General features: G+C 45.0%; 1 protein-coding gene across 2 annotated transcripts in view; it reads left to right on the top strand.

Moving 5' to 3' along the window:
* Positions 1-17,268, top strand: part of capn5a (calpain 5a) — a 165,816-nt gene extending 148,548 nt beyond the window's left edge. For both annotated transcript variants that reach the window (XM_072262602.1, XM_072262603.1), the window contains exons 12-13: positions 902-1,038; positions 10,635-17,268. In XM_072262602.1, the coding sequence (XP_072118703.1) occupies positions 902-1,038; positions 10,635-10,817 (320 nt within the window). In that variant the 3' untranslated portion in view covers positions 10,818-17,268. The remainder of the gene's footprint in view (positions 1-901; positions 1,039-10,634) is intronic.
* The last annotated feature ends 1,957 nt before the right edge of the window (positions 17,269-19,225 follow it).

A 19,225-nucleotide genomic window follows, 5' to 3' on the forward strand; every position in this document is an offset into this window, starting at 1 on the left:
TAAGGTGATCTCAACGAGGTGTGTAAAATCAGAAGGAGGATAAATAGAGGCTTTCCTCTAAAGGTAGAAGATTCAAGAACAAGATGGCATAGGTTCAAAGAGAGAAGAGAATCAATGGGAGCTAAAGTAGCAAATGTTTCAGCCAAAGTGTGGTCTGTAACAGAAATAAACTACCCATGTCTGTGATGTTTGACTCCATGATCAGTGTGAGCAAGTTGTTCTGAAGATCCTGTGTCTGATGTTTGACTCCATGGTCAGTGTGGACTAGTTGGTCTGAAGGTCCTGTGTCTGTGATGTTTGACTCAATGTTTGGGAAACCATGGCTCCATGGTGATTTGGGAAATAGTTAGCAGATTTCTGCCAGTGTCAGGTTGGAGACAGCCAAGATGGAATTGGAGGTGTTGCGTTTAGCTTCAGCCTGGCAGTGGAAGAGGCCAAGGGGAGACAGGTCAGTGTTTGGATGGGAAGTAGAATTAAGGAGTAAAGGTTAGCTTTACTTCTCATAGGTACATCAACACACTGAAACATGCAGGGAAATGGATCATTTTGTGCTGACGGCCAGCACAGTCCGAGGATTGTGATGGGGGCAGCCCTCAAAGTTTTGCCACACTTCTGGTGGCAACTCTCTCACCCTAACCGGTGGGAATTAAACCCAGAAGACTGGCGCTGTGAAGTGTTACGCTAACCGCGCTGCTACAGTGTCATTCATTACCCTGCTGTGTCACCCAACAATTGGCTGGCCAACAGGAGATCCCAGCTGGCACAGTAGATGGAGGAGCCTCATTTGTATCTATGTTCTAGTGGGTAGTAGAGTACCAGTCACATGACAATGCTTTGACTGGTTTGCAGTTCTCCATGTTGAGTGGCATTGCAACCTGATAATTCTTCTGTGCTTGAGCAGGAGCTGACCCATATGTGATTATCCGGTGTGGGCGAGACAAGGTGAAGTCGCCTGTCCACAAGGACACACTGAATCCCGAGTTTGATGTGAAGGGAATCTTCTACCGGAAGGATGCCAAGACTCCTATCCACATCGAGGTGAGTGGCTCCACCCTTCTCCTCTTCTTAATATGCAGCTTTGAGGATCGTGACACAGTCACCTGTACTCCTGGTCAAAGTCCAGAACATATCAAGGCAGGAGAAGGCCATTCAGCTCTCTGGACCACCCCATATTTCAGTAGGTTTGCCCTATTAGATGTTGTTTAATTAATTTTACGAATGATGCCGTGCCTGATGCTGTTGCAAGCAGCTTTGCATTACTTCTGTGCATATGTACGTACTTGTGCATATATCAATAACCTTTGACTTCTTTAAAATCTAAAAACAGACACTGGTTAAGCATGAGGTACGGTATTACTTTGTGAGTGACACATTGCAGAATAACCTCCATGAGTTATTTGTGGCATAAATTATATCTGGTTAGACCGCACTTGGAATATCGTGTTCAGTTCTGGTTGCCTCATTATAGGAAGGGTATGGAAGCTTTGGAGAGGGTGTGGAGGAGATTTACCAGGATGCTGCCCAGACTAAAGGGCATGTCTTATGACGATAGGTTGAGTGAGCTAGGATTGTTGTGTTTTGAAGTGAAGGAGGATGAGAGGTGTCTTGATAGAGGTGTACAAGATGATGAGAGGCACAGATAGAGTGGATAACCAGAGGCTTTTTCCCAAGGTGGAAATGACTGGTACAATGGGGCATGATTTTAAGGTTATAGGAGGAAAGCAGAGGGGGCATGTTAGAGGTACATTCTTTACAGAGAGAGAGTGGTGCGTGCTCGGAATGCCCTGCCATGGGTGATGGTAGAGGCAGAACATTACTTAGGCGCATGGATGATAGAAAAATAGAGGACTACGTGGGAGAGGAGGGTTAGATTGATCTTGGGGTAGGTTGAAAGTCGGTACAACATCATGGGCCAAAGGGCTTGCAAAGGTCTGTAACGTTCTGTGTTCTAAAGTACTAACTGCACCATCAGAATCAAAATAGAATTACCCATCATCACCACATGCCTCGGAGTATCAGTGCAGTTTGGGTTTTAATTTATTACCTTGTGCATTAAAAGGGTGAGGTCATTTTCAGCTCTGGGAAGGCTTAACATTCCATGAATTTTCATGTTACGTACACTTTTTGAGTTAAGAATCAGGTTTAATATCACTGGCATATGTTGTGAAATTTGTTCCTTGTGACAACAATACAATGCAATACATAATAGAAGAAAACTGTGAATTACAGTAAGTATACGTGTACATTAAATAGTTAAATTAGTACAAAAACAGAAATAAAAGGTAGTAAGGTATTGTTCATGGGTTCAATGTCCATTCAGAAATCAGGTGGCAGCTGTTCTTGAATTGTTGAGCGTGTGCCTTTAGATTCCAACACCTCCTTCCTGATGGTAGCAATGAGAAGAGGGCATGTCCTGGGTGGTGGGGGCCCTTAATGATGGACACCACTTTTTTGAAGCACTGCTCCTTGAAGATGTCCTGGATACTACAGAGGCTAGTGCCCGTGATGGACTAGTGTAACAACACTTCGATCCTGTGCAGAAACCCCACCCCATACCAGACGGTGATGCAGCCAGTCAGAATGCTCTCCACGGTACATCTGTATAAATTTTCAAATGTCGTTGACTTGTCCATCTTCATCGCTGTTTCTGAATGTTTGACAGAGTCTACTGTAGCTCCACCACATAATGTTATTTCTGCTTCTTGTCCCCCTCAGTAACAAATTTTATATACACGCTCAGTGGCCACTTTATTAGGTACCTCCTGTGCCTCATAAAATGGCCGCTGAGTGTATGTTCATGGTCTTCTGCTGCTGTAGCCCATCCACTTCAAAGTTCAATATGTTGTGCATTCAAGGATCGTCTTCTGCACACCACTGTGGTAATGTGTGGTTATCTGAGTTACTGTCACCTTCCAGTCAGGCCATTCCCCTCTGACCTCTCTCATTAACAAGCCATTAATGTGAGCAAAGTTATAGAACATAAAACATAGAAATCTACAGCACATTACAGGCCCTTCGGCCCACAATGTTGTGCCGACCATGTAACCTACTCTAGAAACTGCCTAGAACTTTCCTACCACGTAGCCCTCACCAGGGGTACACTGAAGCTAGTGGATACAAAAGTGTTTTATTCAACAAAAATGAGACGCTCTCAGAGAAAGAGGCCCCCTTGACCCAATGTTCCTTGACAGTTTATATGCTAAAGATCAGAGGTAGTGGCAGGGCAATTCTGTAGTTACAATGTATCTACAGTGCTTCACTCACAACACGCTGGAGGAACTCAGCAGGTCGGGCAGCATCCGTGGAAAAGATCGGTCGACGTTTCAGGCCGACCTGCTGTGTTCCTCCAGCGTGTTGTGAGTGTTGTTTTGACCCCAGCATCTGCAGATTATTTTTTATCTACAATGCTTCCTTTGAATTACATATAATTTTTACTCCTCCTCCTTCGCATGCACACACGAGACACCCAAAGTGAATGTTAATCAGTATTGTCCGGTTTTCAATTAACTGGAGTCCACAGCTTGAGGAAACTATTGTCCAGGACTGCATTTCAAATTTAATCTACAATCCGTGTTGAGGTCTAAAGATTGTTGCTGAAGTTATATTTGCTATATACCCTGTAGCATCCGGGATGTTTCAGATTGTGTCCACGATATCCTGCAGTGGGAGGGAGATCAGCCAGAGGTTGTGGTACCTATTGGTACCAATGACATAGGTAGGAAAAGTGAAGAGGTCCTGAAAACAGACTACAGGGAGTTAGGAAGGAAATTGAGAAGCAGGACTGTAGAGTTAGTAATCTCGGGATTACTGCCTGTGCCACGTGACAGTGAATACAGGAATAGAATGGGGTAGAGGATAAATGCGTGGCTGAGGGATTGGAGCAGAGGCAGGGATTCAGATTTCTGGATCATTGGGACCTCTTTTGGGGCAGCTGTGACCTGTACAAAAAGGACGGGTTGCACTTGAGTCCCAGGGGGACCAATATCCTGGTGGGGAGGTTTGCTAAGGCTACTGGGGAGAGTTTAAACTAGAATTGTTGGGGGGTGAGAACCGAACTGAAGAGACTGGGGAAGAGGAGGTTGGCTAACAAATAGAGAAAGCTTGTAGACAGTGCAAGAGGGGGGATAGGCAGGTGATAGAGAAGGGACAAGCTCAGACTGAAGGTTTGAGATGTGTCTATTTTAACACAAGGAGTGTTGTGAACAAAGCGGATGAGCTTAAAGCGTGGATCAGTACTTGGAGCTATGATGTGGTGGCCATTACAGAGACTTGGATGGCTCAGGGACAGGAATGGTTACTTCCAGTGCCGGGTTTTAGATGTTTCAGAAAGGACAGGGAGGGAGGCAAAATAGGTGGGGGCGTGGCACTGTAGATCAGAGATAGTGTCACGGCTGCAGAAAAGGTGGACGCCATGGAAGGATTGTCTACGGAGTCTCTGTGAGTGGAAGTTAGGAACAGGAAGGGGTCAATAAATTTACCCCGTGTGCCTTATAGGCCGCCCAACAGTAACAGGGATACCGAGGAGCAGATAGGGAAACAGATCCTGGAAAGATGTAATAATAACAGAGTTGTCGTGTTGGGAGATTTTAATTTCCCAAATATCGATCTAGTCAAGAAGAAAAGAAGAACTTATAAAAGGCTCAGAGAGCTAGGCAATGTTAGAGGTATAGAAGATTATAAGGCTAACAGGAAGGAGCTTAAGAAGGAAATCAGGAGAGCCAGAAGGGGCCATGAGAAGGCCTTGGCGAGCAAGATTAAGGAAAACTCCAAGCGATTCTACAAGTATGGGAAGAGCAAGAGGATAAGACATGAAAGAATAGGACCTATCAAGTGTGTATGGAACCAGAGGAAATAGCAGAGGTTACTTAATGAATACTTTACTTCAGTATTCACTATGTAAAAGGATCTTGGTGATTGTAGTGATGACTTAGAAACATAGAAAATAGATGCAGGAGTAGGCCATTCGGCCCTTTGAGCCTGCACCGCCATTCAGTATGATCATGGCTGATCATCCAACTCAGAATCCTGTACCTGCCTTCTCTCCATACCCCCGATCCCTTTAGTCACAAGGGCCATATCTAACTCCCTCTTAAATATAGCCAATGAACTGGCCTCAACTGTTTCCTGTGGCAGAGAATTCCACAGATTCACCACTCTCTGTGTGAAGAAGATTTTCCTCATCTCAGTCCTAAAAGGCTTCCCCTTTATCCTTAAACTGTGACCCCTCATTCTGGACTTCCCCAAGATTGGGAACAATCTTCCTGCATCTAGCCTGTTCAATCCCTTTAGAATTTTATATGTTTCAATAAAGTCCCCCCTCAATCTTCTAAATTCCAGCGAGTATAAGCCTAGTCGATCCAGTCTTTCATCATATGAAAGTCCTGCCATCCCAGGAATCAATCCGGTGAACCTTCTTTGTACTCCCTCTATGGCAAGAATGTCTTCCTTCAGATTAGGGGACCAAAACTGCACACAATACTCCAGGTGTAGTCTCACCAAGGCCTTGTACAACTGCAGTAGTACCTCCCTGCTCCTGTACTCGAATTCTCTCGCTATAAATGCCATCCTCTTGCTATGAATGTCAGCATACATTTGCCTTTTTCACCGCCTGCTGTACCTGCATGCCCACTTTCAATGACTGGTGTACAATGACACCCAGGTCTCGTTGCACCTCCCCTTTTCCTAATCGGCCACCATTTAGATAATAATCTGTTTTCCTGTTCTTGCCACCAAAGTGGATAGCCTCACATTTATCCACATTAAATTGTATCTGCCATGAATTTGCCCACTCACCCAACCTATCCAAGTCACCCTGCATCCTCTTAGCATCCTCCTCACAGCTTACACTGCTGCCCAGCTTCGTGTCATCCGCAAACTTGGAGAAGCTCATTTAATTCCCTCGGCTAAGTCATTAATATATATTGTAAACAACTGGGGTCCCAGCACTGAGCCTTGCGGTACCCCACTAGTCACTGCCTGCCATTCTGAAAAGGTCCCGTTTATTCCCACTCTTTGCTTCCTGCCTGCCAACCAATTCTCTATCCACATCAATACCTTACCCCAAATACCGTGTGCTTTAAGTTTGCACACTAATCTCCTGTGTGGGACCTTGTCAACAGCCTTTTGAAAATCCAAATATACCACATCCACTGGTTCTCCCCTATCCATTCTACTAGTTACATCCTCAAAAAATTCTATGCGATTCCTCAGACATGATTTTCCTTTCACAAATCCATGCTGACTTTGTCTGATGATTTCACCGCTTTCCAAATGTGCTGTTATCACATCTTTGATAACTGACTCTAGCACTTTCCCCACCACTGATGTCAGGATAACCGGTCTATAGTTCCCCGGTTTCTCTCTCCCTCCTTTTTTAAAAAGTGGGGTTACATTACCCACCCTCCAATCCTCAGGAACTAGTCCAGAATCTAAAGAGTTTTGATAAGTTATCACTAATGCATCCACTATTTCTTGGGCTACTTCCTTAAGCACTCTGGAATGCAGACCATCTGGCCCTGGGGATTTATCTGCTTTTAATCCCTTCAATTTACCTAACACCACTTCCCTACTAACATGTATTTCCCTCAGTTCCTCCATCTCACTAGACCCTCGGTCCCCTACTATTTCCGGAAGATTATTTATGTCCTCCTTAGTGAAGACAGAACCAAAGTAGTTATTCAATTGGTCTGCCATGTCCTTGTTCCCCATAATCAATTCACCTGTTTCTGACTGTAAGGGATCTACATTTGTCTTAACCAATCTCTTTCTTTTCACATATCTATAAAAGCTTTTACAGTCAGCCTTTCCTAATTAAGCCCTTTGTCCTCCTCTGCTGGACTCTGAATTTCTCCCAGTCCTCAGGTGTGCTGCTTTTTCTGGCTAATTTGTATATTTCTTCTTTGGAATTGATACTATCCCTAATTTCCCTTGTCAGCCATGGGTGCACTACCTTCCCTGGTTTATTCTTTTGCCAAACTGAGATGAACAATTGTTATAGTTCATCCATGCGATCTTTAAATGCTTGCCATTGCATATCCATCGTCAACCCTTTAAGTATCATTTGCTAGTCTATCTTAGCTAATTCATGTCTCATACCTTCAAAGTTACCCTTCTTTAAGTTCAGAACCTTTGTTTCTGAATTAACTATGTCACTCTCCATCTTAATGAAGAATTCCACCATATTATGGTCACTCTTACCCAAGGGGCCTCTCACAACAAGATTGCTAATTAACCCTTCCTCATTGCTCAATACCCAGTCCAGAATGGCCTGCTCTCTAGTTGGTTCCTCGACATGTTGGTTCAGAAAACCATCCCGCATACGTTCCAAGAAACCCTCTTCCTCAGCACCCTTACCAATTTGGTTCACCCAATCTATATGTAGATGGAAGTCTCCCATTATAACTACTGTTCCTTTATTGCACACATTTCTAATTTCCTGTTTAATGCCATCCGCAACCTCACTACTACTGTTAGGTGGCCTGTACACAACTCCCACCAGTGTTTTCTGCCCCTTAGTGTTATGCAGCTCTACCCATATCGATTCCACGTCCTCCCGGCTAATGTCCTTCCTTTCTATTGCGTTAATCTCCTCTCTAACCAGCAATGCAACCCCACCCCCTTTTCTTTCATGTCTATCCCTCCTGAATATTGAATATCCCTGAATGTTGAGCTCCCATCCTTGGTCACCCTGGAGCCATGTCTCTGTGATCCCAACTATATCATATTCATTAATAACTATCTGCACATTCAATTCATTCATCTTGTTATGAATGCTCCTTGTATTGACACACAAAGCCTTCAGGCTTGCTTTTACAACACTTTTAGCCATTATACAATTATGTTGAAAAGTGGCCCTTTTTGATTTTTGCTCTGGATTTGCCTGCCTGCCACTTTTACTTTTCACCTTACTACTTTTTTCTTCTACCCTCATTTTACATCCCTCTGTCTCTCTGCACTTGTTCCCATCCCCCAGCCACATTAGTTTAAATCCTCCTGAACAACAGTAGCAAACGCTCCCCCTAGGACATTGATTCCAGTCCCGCCCAAGTGCAGACCGTCCTGTTTGTACCGGTCCCACCTCCTCCAGAACTGGTTCCAATGCCCCAGAAATTTGAATCCCTCCCCCTCGCACCATTTTTCAAGCCACAACTTGCAGCAGACTGAAAAGCTTGGGCATGTAGATATTAAGAAAGAGGATGTGCTGGAGCTTTTGGAAAGCATCAAGTTGGATAAGTCGCCGGGACCGGATGAGATGTACCCCAGGCTACTGTGGGAGACAAGGGAGGAGATTGCTGAGCCTCTGGTGATGATCTTTGCATCATCAGTGAGGACGGGAGAGGTTCCAGAGGATTGGAGGGTTGCGGATGTTGTTCCTTTACTCAAGAAAAGGAGTAGAGATAGCCCAGGAAATTATAGACCAGTGAGTTCAGTGGTTGGTAAGTTGATGGAGAAGATCCTGAGAGGCAGGATTTATGAACATTTGGAGTGGTATAATATGATTAGGAATAGTCAGCATGGCTTTGTCAAGGGAAGGTCGTGCCTTACGAGCCTGATTGAATTTTTTGAGGATGTGACTAAACACATTGATGAAGGAAGAGCAGTAGATGTAGTGTATATGGATTTTAGCAAGGCATTTGAGAAGGTATCCCATGCAAGGCTTATTGAGAAAGTAAGGAGGCATGGGATCCAAGGGGCCATTGCTTTGTGGATCCAGAACTGGCTTGCCCACGGAAGGCAAAGAGTGGTTGTAGACAGGACATATTCTGCATGGAGGTCGGTGTCCAGTGGTGTGCCTCAGGGATCTGTTCTGGGACCCATACTCTTTGTGATTTTTATAAATGACCTGGATGAGAAAGTGGAGGGATGGGTTAATAAGTTTGCTGATGATACAAAGTTTGGAGGTATTGTGGATAGTCTGGAGGGCTGTCAGAGTTTACAGTGGGGCATTGATAGGATGCAAAACTGGGCTGAAAAGTGGCAGATGGAGTCCAACCCAGATAAGTATGAAGTGGTTCATTTTGGTAGGTCAAATATGATGGCAGAATATAGTATTAATGGTAATACTCTTGGCAGTGTGGAGGATCAGAGGGATCTTAGGGTCCGAGTCCATAGGACACTCAAAGCAGCTGCGCAGGTTGACTCTGTGGTTAAGAAGGCATACGGTGTATTGGCCTTCATCAGTCGTGGAATTGAATTTAGGAGCCGAGAGGTAATGTTGCAGCTATATAGGACCCTGGTCAGACCCCACTTGGAGTACTGTGCTCAGTTCTGGTCACCTCACTACAGGAAGGATGTGGAAACCATAGAAATGGTGCAGAGGAGATTTACAAGGATGTTGCCTGGATTGGGGAGCATGCCTTACGAAAACAGGTTGAGTAAACTCGGCCTTTTCTCCTTGGAGCGACGGAGGATGAGAGGTGACCTGGTAGAGGTGTATAAGATGATGAGAGGCATTGATCGTGTGGATAGTCAGAGGCTTTTTCCCAGGGCTGAAATGGTTGCCACAAGAGGACACAGGTTTAAGGTGGTTGGGAGTAGGTACAGAGGAGATGTCAGGGGTAAGTTTTTTACTCAGAGAGTGGTGAGTGCGCAGAATGGGCTGCCGGCGACGGTGGTGGAGGTGGATACGATAGGGTCTTTTAAGAGACTTCTGGATAGGTACATGGAGCTTAGAAAATTAGAGGGCTATAGGTAAGCCTAGTAATTTCTAAGGTAGGGACATGTTCGGCACAACTTTGTGGACCGAAGGGCCTGTATTGTGCTGTAGGTTTTCTATGTTTCTATGTCCAGATTATGCCCTAACAATGCAATCAGTCAGAATGCTTCCCACGATACATGTATAGAAATCTGCAGGAGCCTTTGGTGATGTGCCAAATCTCCTCAAACTCCTGATGGAATATATCCATAACAGTTGGTGCCAGACAGCATGGTTTGAGAACCTCAGAAACTGCTGATCTCCTGGGATTTTCACGCACAACAATCTCCGGGGTTTACAGAGAATGGCGAGAAAAGAAACATCCAATGAGCGGCAGTTCTGTGGGTGAAAGTGTCGTGTTCATGAAAGAGGTCAGAGGAGAATGAAAAGCTGACAGTAACTCAGATAACAGTGGTGTGCAAAAGAGCATCTCTGAATGCACAACATGTTGAACCTTGAAACGGATGGGCTACAGCAGCAGAAGACCACACTGGGTTCCACTCCTGTATCCGATAAATTTATTTGCTTAGAGATGCAGAGTGGAATAGGCCCTTCGAGACACACCAACCAGCAACCCAAATTTAGCCCTAGCCTAATCACGGGACACTTTACAATGCCCAGTTAACCTACTAATCTGTACGTCTTTAGACTGTGGGAGGAAACCAAAGCACCCAGAGAACATCTCTGCGGTCATGGGAAGAACGTGGAGAGGACTCCAGGATTGATCCCTGAACTCTGATGCCCCGAGCTGTAATTGTGTCACTCTAACCACTACGCTACAAAGAGGCCACTTAATATATATCAGTGAAACCTGATTGTAATTCTGATATCTGTAGAAATTGAAATAATTTCAATGATTTAAAGCTCTCAAATGTATTGTTACCACATGTGCAATAATTTAAACTCTCCAAACATCAGAGCTAATTTTGTTTTTGCCCAGATCTGGAACAACAACGTCTTCAGTGACCAGTTCCTGGGTCAGGTGACACTCCTGGCTGACCCCAGCGACCTCCAGCCACACCACACCTTGCACCTGAGGGACAAGGGTAACCGACAGAACAACGACCTTCCTGGGACTGTCAGCCTCAACATCAGCAGCAGCAACGAGCTAGCCAATTTCTAAAAGTCCCCGACACTTCTGCCGGACAAGACAAGCAAGATGGTTGACCAAACCCGCTTAGATCTATGGATAGGAAGGGAGGGAAGGTGGGGAATTGGTGGTCCCCACAGACCTTTATCCCCTCTATCTACCTCCAGCTCGCCAATCACCCAACCCTTTTCACAATGGCCTTTAATATGAGAATTCCTGACTTCCTGCTCTTGGGTAGGCTATACTTCTGCTTGGAGACTTACTGCTCCCATGATGCTGCTCCTCCTGGAAATTAATCTGCTCATGCATTGAGGGATTCCTCTTCCCCACCTTGGTAGGGGTCTGTCTCTGAGAGAGCAAGGGTTGCTGGATGGTTTGGCGATTAGGGAAAGGTGCAGGGGAATTTTGTCAGTTCCTCTTCGTTCCCCTGGAACTCTCCTAGAAGGTGAATACAAAATTAGATGAGATATTCCATTAGTCCCCTCTCTCTCCATGTGTTCATCTCCCAACCACTTTGCCCACCAGCCCCATCTTCTCTCGCTTCCTCTGTGATTTCCTCTTTCCTTCCCCTTTCTCTCTTCTGCCTCTCTTTCTTCTTTCCTGCCCCTTCCTCCTCTCCTCTGTTGCCCTCTTCATTACACTGTCCTCCTCCTCCTGTTTCCTGCTTCCCCTCATCTCTCTGTACTACGCTGTTCCCTATCTTCTCCTCTGCTGCATCCTCTCTATCTTCCCTCCCCCTGCCCTTTCCCCCTCTCTCTTCCCTACGTCCTATTGCCCCCTTTCCACCCACTCTACCTCCAGTCAGATTCTGATTCTGATCCTCTCACTGATTACGTGTACAGTACATTGAGACATTGCAGTGAAATGCATCATTTGCGTTAACCTAAAGGTGTGCTGGGGGCAGCCTGCAACTGTCGCTATGTACTGGCTCCAACAGAGCAATCCCACATTGCTCTGCAGAACACAACAAAACAACAACAGCAGAACAAACCCTTTTCCTCCCTCCCACCCGCTCCTACACACAAACAGGCCTCCAGCCTCTAGGCCTCCAGTCTCCAGGCTTCGACTTCCTGACTTTCAGTCGACCTTCGGGTTTCAATCTTCAGAGTCAATCTCCAATGGGCTTCCCCTCTTGCCTCCCTGGATCCAGCAACCTGGGACAGCCTGACATCCACAAATGTCCTTCACTCGTCCATCACTTGGCCTTCAAGAATGGAGTGGAGGCCCAGACTGCGGCCGCCTCCTGCCTCCTCCCTACTCGCCTTCCTCTCCCAAACCTGCCCCTCCCATCTTTCTCACACTCTTTACCCCCTGAGTCCCAACACAGTTGAAAGTTACCACTATAAAGAACCTGTGGCTGCTTACAAGGATGGTCTTCACATGCACACCCTCCATATTCCATCTTCACAGACTGTTGACCACCACCGGCTGGGCTACTGGATGAGTTAAACACTAACATTTTAACTGATCAATCATAATCACAATCCCTGTCCCTCCAGTACCACCCTTTCCCCTCCAGTACCACCCTTTCCCCTCCAGTACCACCCTTTCCCCTCCATTTTCCACTCTGTGGCTGTCTGGCTTGTGATATTCTCTCTCCCCCAAAGGATGTCTATTCTCTCTCACGCTTCTTATATCTTCTTTATTTAGAGGTTTAGTACAGAATAGGCCCTTCCAACCCTTCAAGCCATACAACCCCAGTCACCCCCAACAAAGCGGACTAACTCTAACCTACTCACGGGACAATTTACGAAGACCAGTTAACCTACCCAGTACGTCTTCAGACTGTGGGAGGGAACAGGTGGACCCAGAGAAGACCCACGTGGTCACGGGGACGAACTACGGAGAATGGTGCCAGAACCAGACTCTGAACTCCAGACCGCACTAACTGCTACACTACCTTGGAGCCAAAAACACACGGAACGTTTCACGAATTTGCGTGTCATCCTCGTAGTTAAGCCATCCCTCCCTGTGAGATCGCCAGGCCCATCCTGAGAGCCAGTAACTCATCCGGAGCAGATGTACCAACACTGTTTTTCCAAGAGTCTTAAAGGACTGCAGCACAGAAACAGGCCATTTGGCCCATCTAATCCATGCCAAACTTTTGTTTTGCCTAGTCCTATCAACCTGCAGCTGAACTGTAGCCCACCACACCTCTCCTGTCCATGTACTTATCCCAAACTTCTCTTAAATTTTGCAATTGTCTCATATCCACCACTTCCGCTGGCAGCTCATTCCACACATTCTCACCACCTTCTGAGTGAAGAACCTTCCTTCCATGTTCCCCTTGAACACTTCTCCTTTCACCCTTACCCCATGACCTCTAGCTCTAGTCTCTCCCAACCACAGTGGAAAAGCCTGCTTGCATATATGTAAATATATATATACACACTCATAATTTGGTATTACTGTACCAAATCTTCCCTCATTCTCATATACTCCAGGGAATAAAGTTTTAACCTCATCAGCCTGTCACAATAACTCATGTGCTCAAGTCCTGGCAACATCCTTGTAAATTTTCTTTGTACTCTTCAAATCTTAGCAATATCTTTCCTGTAGGTTGGTGACCAGAACTAGGCGCAATTCTCCAAATTTGGCCTCATCAACTTCTTATACAACTTCAACATAACATCCCAACTCCAAAAGTTGGTCAAAGACGGGGTACTCTGCATTCTGGACATGCCAAGTCTTAGGCACCATCTACAAGGCATAAGTCAGGAGAATGGTGAAATACACCATTGCCTGGATGAGTTTGGCTCCAACAACTCATGAGGAGTTAACACCATCCAGTACACACACCATTCTATCAACTTTCTCTTTCATTCTATCTCTGCCTGTACCTTGCGTTGTGGTCCACATCTCTTCCTCTGTTCTCTCATATCTGTCTCAGACACTGGGGCAGGACATCTTGTTGGGACCACAGGAGTGAAGCCATTTTGTGACACACCAGCCTTATTCTGAAGGTGTGCACTGTGAAAAAGGTTCACTCAACTTCTGGGATTATAACTTTGAACTGAAAGACATAATCTGAGGACTTTTTACCAATGATTTTTAAATGCTTTTTGTTTAAAATATGCTTTTATAAATAGAAGACCTCTTTTTTGTTTGTTTTACTGTGTATAGAGGGCAAAAACCACTTATTGATGGACTATCCTTGGCAACCTTTTGTTGAGATGATAGGATGGTTTTTGTGTATTCAATTTATGCCTGGACGATTGTTTAGGATAAGAGGTCAAAAATGGATAATCTCTGAACCTGCATAACAGTTACCTCTTCCTGTCTCCACACTGACAATACTCCACTCAACATGACAGAGATGAATTGTTGCCAAGTTTCATCAGGAGAAAGTCACTCCTGAGATTATTTAGAGCCTCAATTTCCCTGGGATTGGTCGTATCTCCAGCCTTACCCTTATGTAATTGGTGTTCGACCCACCTTTCTGGATCGGTGGGATATCCACACGCCTTGCGGTGATTGGTGGGATCTTCACACGCCTTGCTGGGATTAGTGGGACCCCCAACCTCCTCGCTGGGGCTGGTGGGACCTCCACCCACCTTGCTGGGACTGATGGGATCTCTGCTCATCTTACTGGGATTGGTGGGGAGCGGGGAACAAGGCTGGGGTGATCAGCGTGCTCTGCCCAGGTGCAGATGGTGGACTGTTAGAGAAAGCATGAATCAACTGCCTTTTTAAAAAAATAGAAAGTAGTTTCCCTTATAATGACTTTAGGCTTTATTTACCTGGTGTGGCCTTGCAGATCCAATCAACCACCAGATAGCATCCACAAGAACTGCAAAAAGTAGATGATGGAATTTAACAAATTGTACAATAAATGCCTTGTGGATGCAGAGTGATTAGCCTCAGATTTCAAGATGTCCACATGGTTTATCTTCTGTGGTAAAATCAAAGGTGGATTAGTTGGTATTGGTTTATTATTGTCACGTATACTGAGACAGTGAAAAGCTTGTCTTGCATTCTGTTCACACAGATCAAATCATTTGATCACAGTGCATGGAGGTAGAACTAGGTAAAACAATACAGAATGCAGAATAAAGTGCAGCAGCTACAGAGGAAGTGCAGGTAGACAACAAGGTGCAAGATCACAATGAGGTAGATTGTGAGGTGAAGAGTCCATCATGGTGCACAGTCTTGCCACAGCAGGATAAAGGCTGCCCTTGAGCCTGGTGCTATGTAAATTCAGGCTTTTGTATCTTCTGCCCATTGGGAGGAGAGAGAAGAGAGAATGTCTGGAGTGGAAGGAGTCTTTGATTGTGCTAGCTGCGTTACTGGGAAGTATTGAGTCCATGGTGGGAAAACTGGGTTCTGTGATGGGAGATATAAACTGTTTGACTGGATGTTAGGCCCTGCAGCCTTGTTAGTGCTATGTCTAAAGCCTGAGCAGCTGGTGGTGAACCTCCCAAGTTTCGAGCATTACCTGGTTAAGGTGTACCATTATTTAGATATAATAAAACTTCCTCTGATCTGAGTCCAACAAGGAGACCTGCTCTTCAGCTCTAATCAATGTTGGAATGCAAGCGACCATTCAACCCTTTGGAGTTGATTCTAAATTCCAACTCTCTCTGATTCCATAATGCAGGTGTGTGGGATTAGTATAGACAGGTCTGATGGTCAGCAAAGACTTGATGGGCCGAAGGGTCTGTTTCTATGCTGTAGATCTCTATGACTCGATCGTACCCTCCTTTTTCCTTCAGTCCATCACCCCTGCTGGGGCATAGGCTGCCGGGACCAGTTCGCCAGAGTCCTTCATCCTGGGCCATCCTTCTAGTCCTTCAGGGTGGAGCCCATCAAAGATCCTTCCCCTCCCAGCGATGAGGTCTTTGGAGCTTATGTTGGCATTTCTGTAGCTCTGGGTTTTTTTTACGGGATGGGATTGCTAGCCCCGTGCCCAACTCTCCTCCTTTTGCAGCCGGACTTGGGACTGTCCGTCGCAGAGTTGGTTGTATCCTTACGTGACAAGAATCTATCGACCTCCATCTCAAAAGTAACAAATGACTCCAAATGTCATCCTGACGGTTGAGAATTCCATGTTTCCTCTGCCTGCTCTCTGTGAGTTTAATTTGTTCCTGTTTATCCTTCTACGTTATCCAGTTCCAGTTTTTCTTTCTCCTTCTTTATTAATGGAACATAGAACAGTACAGCGTAGGAATCTGATCTTTTGTATCCTTCTAACTCAAGAGACCCATCAAGATCATACTGACTATTCATTCCATCCTACTCAGAATCAGGTTTAATATCACTGGATTATGACATGAATGGCTAATGTTCCACTGGGACCAGAGGAAGGAAACACTGTCTCCAACCTGTAGAGGGAGCATTTGCTGGAGGCCAATTCTTGGTATCACAGGTTGGCTTCAGTCTGCTGATGACATCGGGTCTAAAGGGGCGTGGTGTTGCCTAGTAACTTAAATTAAAGTACAATTTGTACCAGAAAAAGTTTTAAAACTCCCCAGGGTTACTTATCTACTTAGAGACACAAGAGATGCTGCAGATTCTGGAAGGATGGTGGAACCTTCAGAAAGGATGCAGCGAAGGCTGCTGCCTGGATTAGAGAGCACGTGGATGAGGAGAGGTTGAGCGAGCTAAGCCTTTTTTCTTTGGAGCGAAGGAGTATGAGAGGTGGCTTAATAGAGGTGTACAAGATGATAAGAGGCATACTGTAGATTAGTGGGTTCCCAGGATGGAAATAGCTAATAGCAGAGGGCAAACTCGGAAGGTGATTTAAGGGAAGGTATAGGGGGGATGTCCGAGGTAGGTTTTTTTTTACACAGAGTGATAAGTGCCAGGAATGCGCTGCCAGGGGTGGTGATAGAGTCTGATATAATAGGATCATATAAAACTTAGGTAGGCACACGGTTGAAAGGAAAATGAAGGACAATGTAGGAGGGAAGGGTTCGATTGCTCTTGGAGTAGGTTAAAAGCCTGCATTGTGTTCTAATATTCTATGTTAACAATTATTTTGTCGTTCTGGAAAAGTCTGTACCAGCAATGAAAGAAAGAAGATTTCCAATTATTGCCAAGAATAAATAACCCATTTTTGACATAAAACAAGATACAAGAATTACATTGTTATAAGAAATACCCATATTTCTTAAGCCAGCTAACACTTAGATCATGGACTGTAGTTGAACACTATTGCTATGCTTAGTTTTGGGTAACATCTAAACTAGGGGCAGCAGATTAAATCCAGAGATTCTGCCAGAGTGAGGCCAGAAAGAATTGTGTTGTGTCTGTATTTTATCAATTTAGCGGAAGGCAAGCAGTGCTGGCACCTGGTGGTAGACTGATGACACTGCAACTTGCCAATTAATTTTTCTCCTGCTTTGCATGGATCAAGTCTTCTGCTCACCGATTGTCTCGCTGCAGCTTTACAAATCCATTACAAAATTGTGGCATATTAAAATCTTTCAATAAAATGTATTTTATATGAAGGATACTCTCAGACAGAAATAAACTATAAATACAGTTTTGAATTGTATTCATTATTTGGCATCTAAACTGACTGTTACCACTTCTCTGAAAACAATCCTGCTTAACGTAAGAAAGCATTGTCTGCTTAAGGTGCCGTCTGCTATGGGAACAGTCCCCTTTGCAGCACTCTGCATCTCGTCATCCTCTATGTCTGCTGTAGAAGAGGGGTGATAAATAAATGAAGGAGGTGGAAGTTGTTGCAATGGGGTGGGGGGGGTGTCAGATAGAGAGAGAGATGGGTGGACACGGAGACAATGAGAGGCAGGCGGAAGGACACACGCAAAATGCTGGAGGAACACAGCAGGTCACTCAGCATCTATGGAAGGCAGAGAGATGGTTGGTGGACCTACTGAGAAAGTGGGGGAGGGGGTGTTGAGAGAGAAAGCAAGGTGTTCAGAGCTCACAGGCTGATATCAAGAGGCAGACACAGAAAGAGAAACTGTGTTAAAAATAACTGACTTGTGGGTATTTTCCTCAGACAAGTGAGCTTCAGTAAGTATTACTAAGTTCAAACAAAAACCAATCTTGAAAAAATGAAATATCGTTACAAGTTCAAAGTAAGTTTGTTATCATTATTTGCTCGTTATGCGCTGTGTCGTATGATGTGGGCAATCATGGTCTTTCCATGGCCGTGATTGTTCTTGGCAAAGTTTTCAACAGAAGTGGTTTGCCATTGCCTTCTGGGGAGTGTCTTTACAAGGCGGGTGACTCCAGCCATGATCAATACTCTTCAGAGATTGTCTACTTGGCATCAGTGGTCTCATAATCAGGACTTGTGATATGCACCAACTGCTCATATGACCATCCACCACCTGCTCTCATGGCTCCACATGACCCTGATTGTGGGGGGACTAAACAGATGCTATGCCTTGCCCAAGGATGATCTGCAGGCTAGCAAAGGGAGGGAACACCTTACACCTCCTTTGGTAAAGACGTATCTCCACCTCGCCACCCCAAAATTATTACTGAAGTGTGTGCATGTACATATATATATAATCCAAAACTCACAATTGAATCAATGAAAGACTGTATCCATCAGGACAGACAAACAATGTTCAAAAATAAAACCCCAATATAAAGGATAGATAGATAAATAAATAAGCAAGCAAGCAAGCAATAATGATCAAGAACATGAGATGAAGAGTCCTTGAAAGTGAGTCTACAGGTTGTGGAACATTTCAGTGATGGGGTGAGCGAAGATACCTCGATTGGTTCAGGAGCCTGATGGTTGAAGGGTGATAACTTCCTGAACCTGGTGCTGTGGGCCCATGTAACTTCCTGCGGCAATCAGACATTCAACATTTCAGGAGCAGCTTCTTCCCCTCCACCATCAGATTTCTGAATGGACAATGAACACTCTTTTTGCGCTATTTAATTTCTTAACGATATTTCTTACTGTAATTGATGGTTTCTGTGTGTTGTACTGTACTGCTGCCACAAAGCAACAAATTTCACTGCATATGTCAGTGATATTAAACCCGATACTTATTCTGGCCCCGTCACTAACAAGGGAAAGTCTGCAGATGCTGGAAATCTGAGCAACAAACACAAAATGCTGGAGGAACTCAGCAGGCCTGGCAGCATCTACGGAAAAGAGTACAGTCGATGTTTCGGCCTGAAGCCCTTCAGCAGGACTGAAGAAAAATGCCGAGGAGTAGATTTAAAAGGTGGGCGGAGGGGAGAGAGAAATGCCAGGTGATAAGTGAAACCTGGAGGGGGAGAGATGTAGTAAAGAGCTGGGTGGTTGATTGGTGAAAGAGACAGAAGGCATGGAAGAAAGAAGGCGGCGAGAGGGGGAAAAGGAGATGGGAAATGGTGAAGGGGTGGGGTAGGGGCATTACTGGAAGTTTGAGAAATTGATGTTCATGCCATCAGGTTGGAGGCTACCCAAATGGAATATAAGGTGTTGTTCCTCCAACCTAAGTGTGGCCTCATCATGACATTTTTCTTCC

This window comes from Mobula birostris, chromosome 7 (genome assembly GCF_030028105.1).
Source record: "Mobula birostris isolate sMobBir1 chromosome 7, sMobBir1.hap1, whole genome shotgun sequence".
Classification (NCBI taxonomy): Eukaryota; Metazoa; Chordata; class Chondrichthyes; order Myliobatiformes; family Myliobatidae; genus Mobula; species Mobula birostris.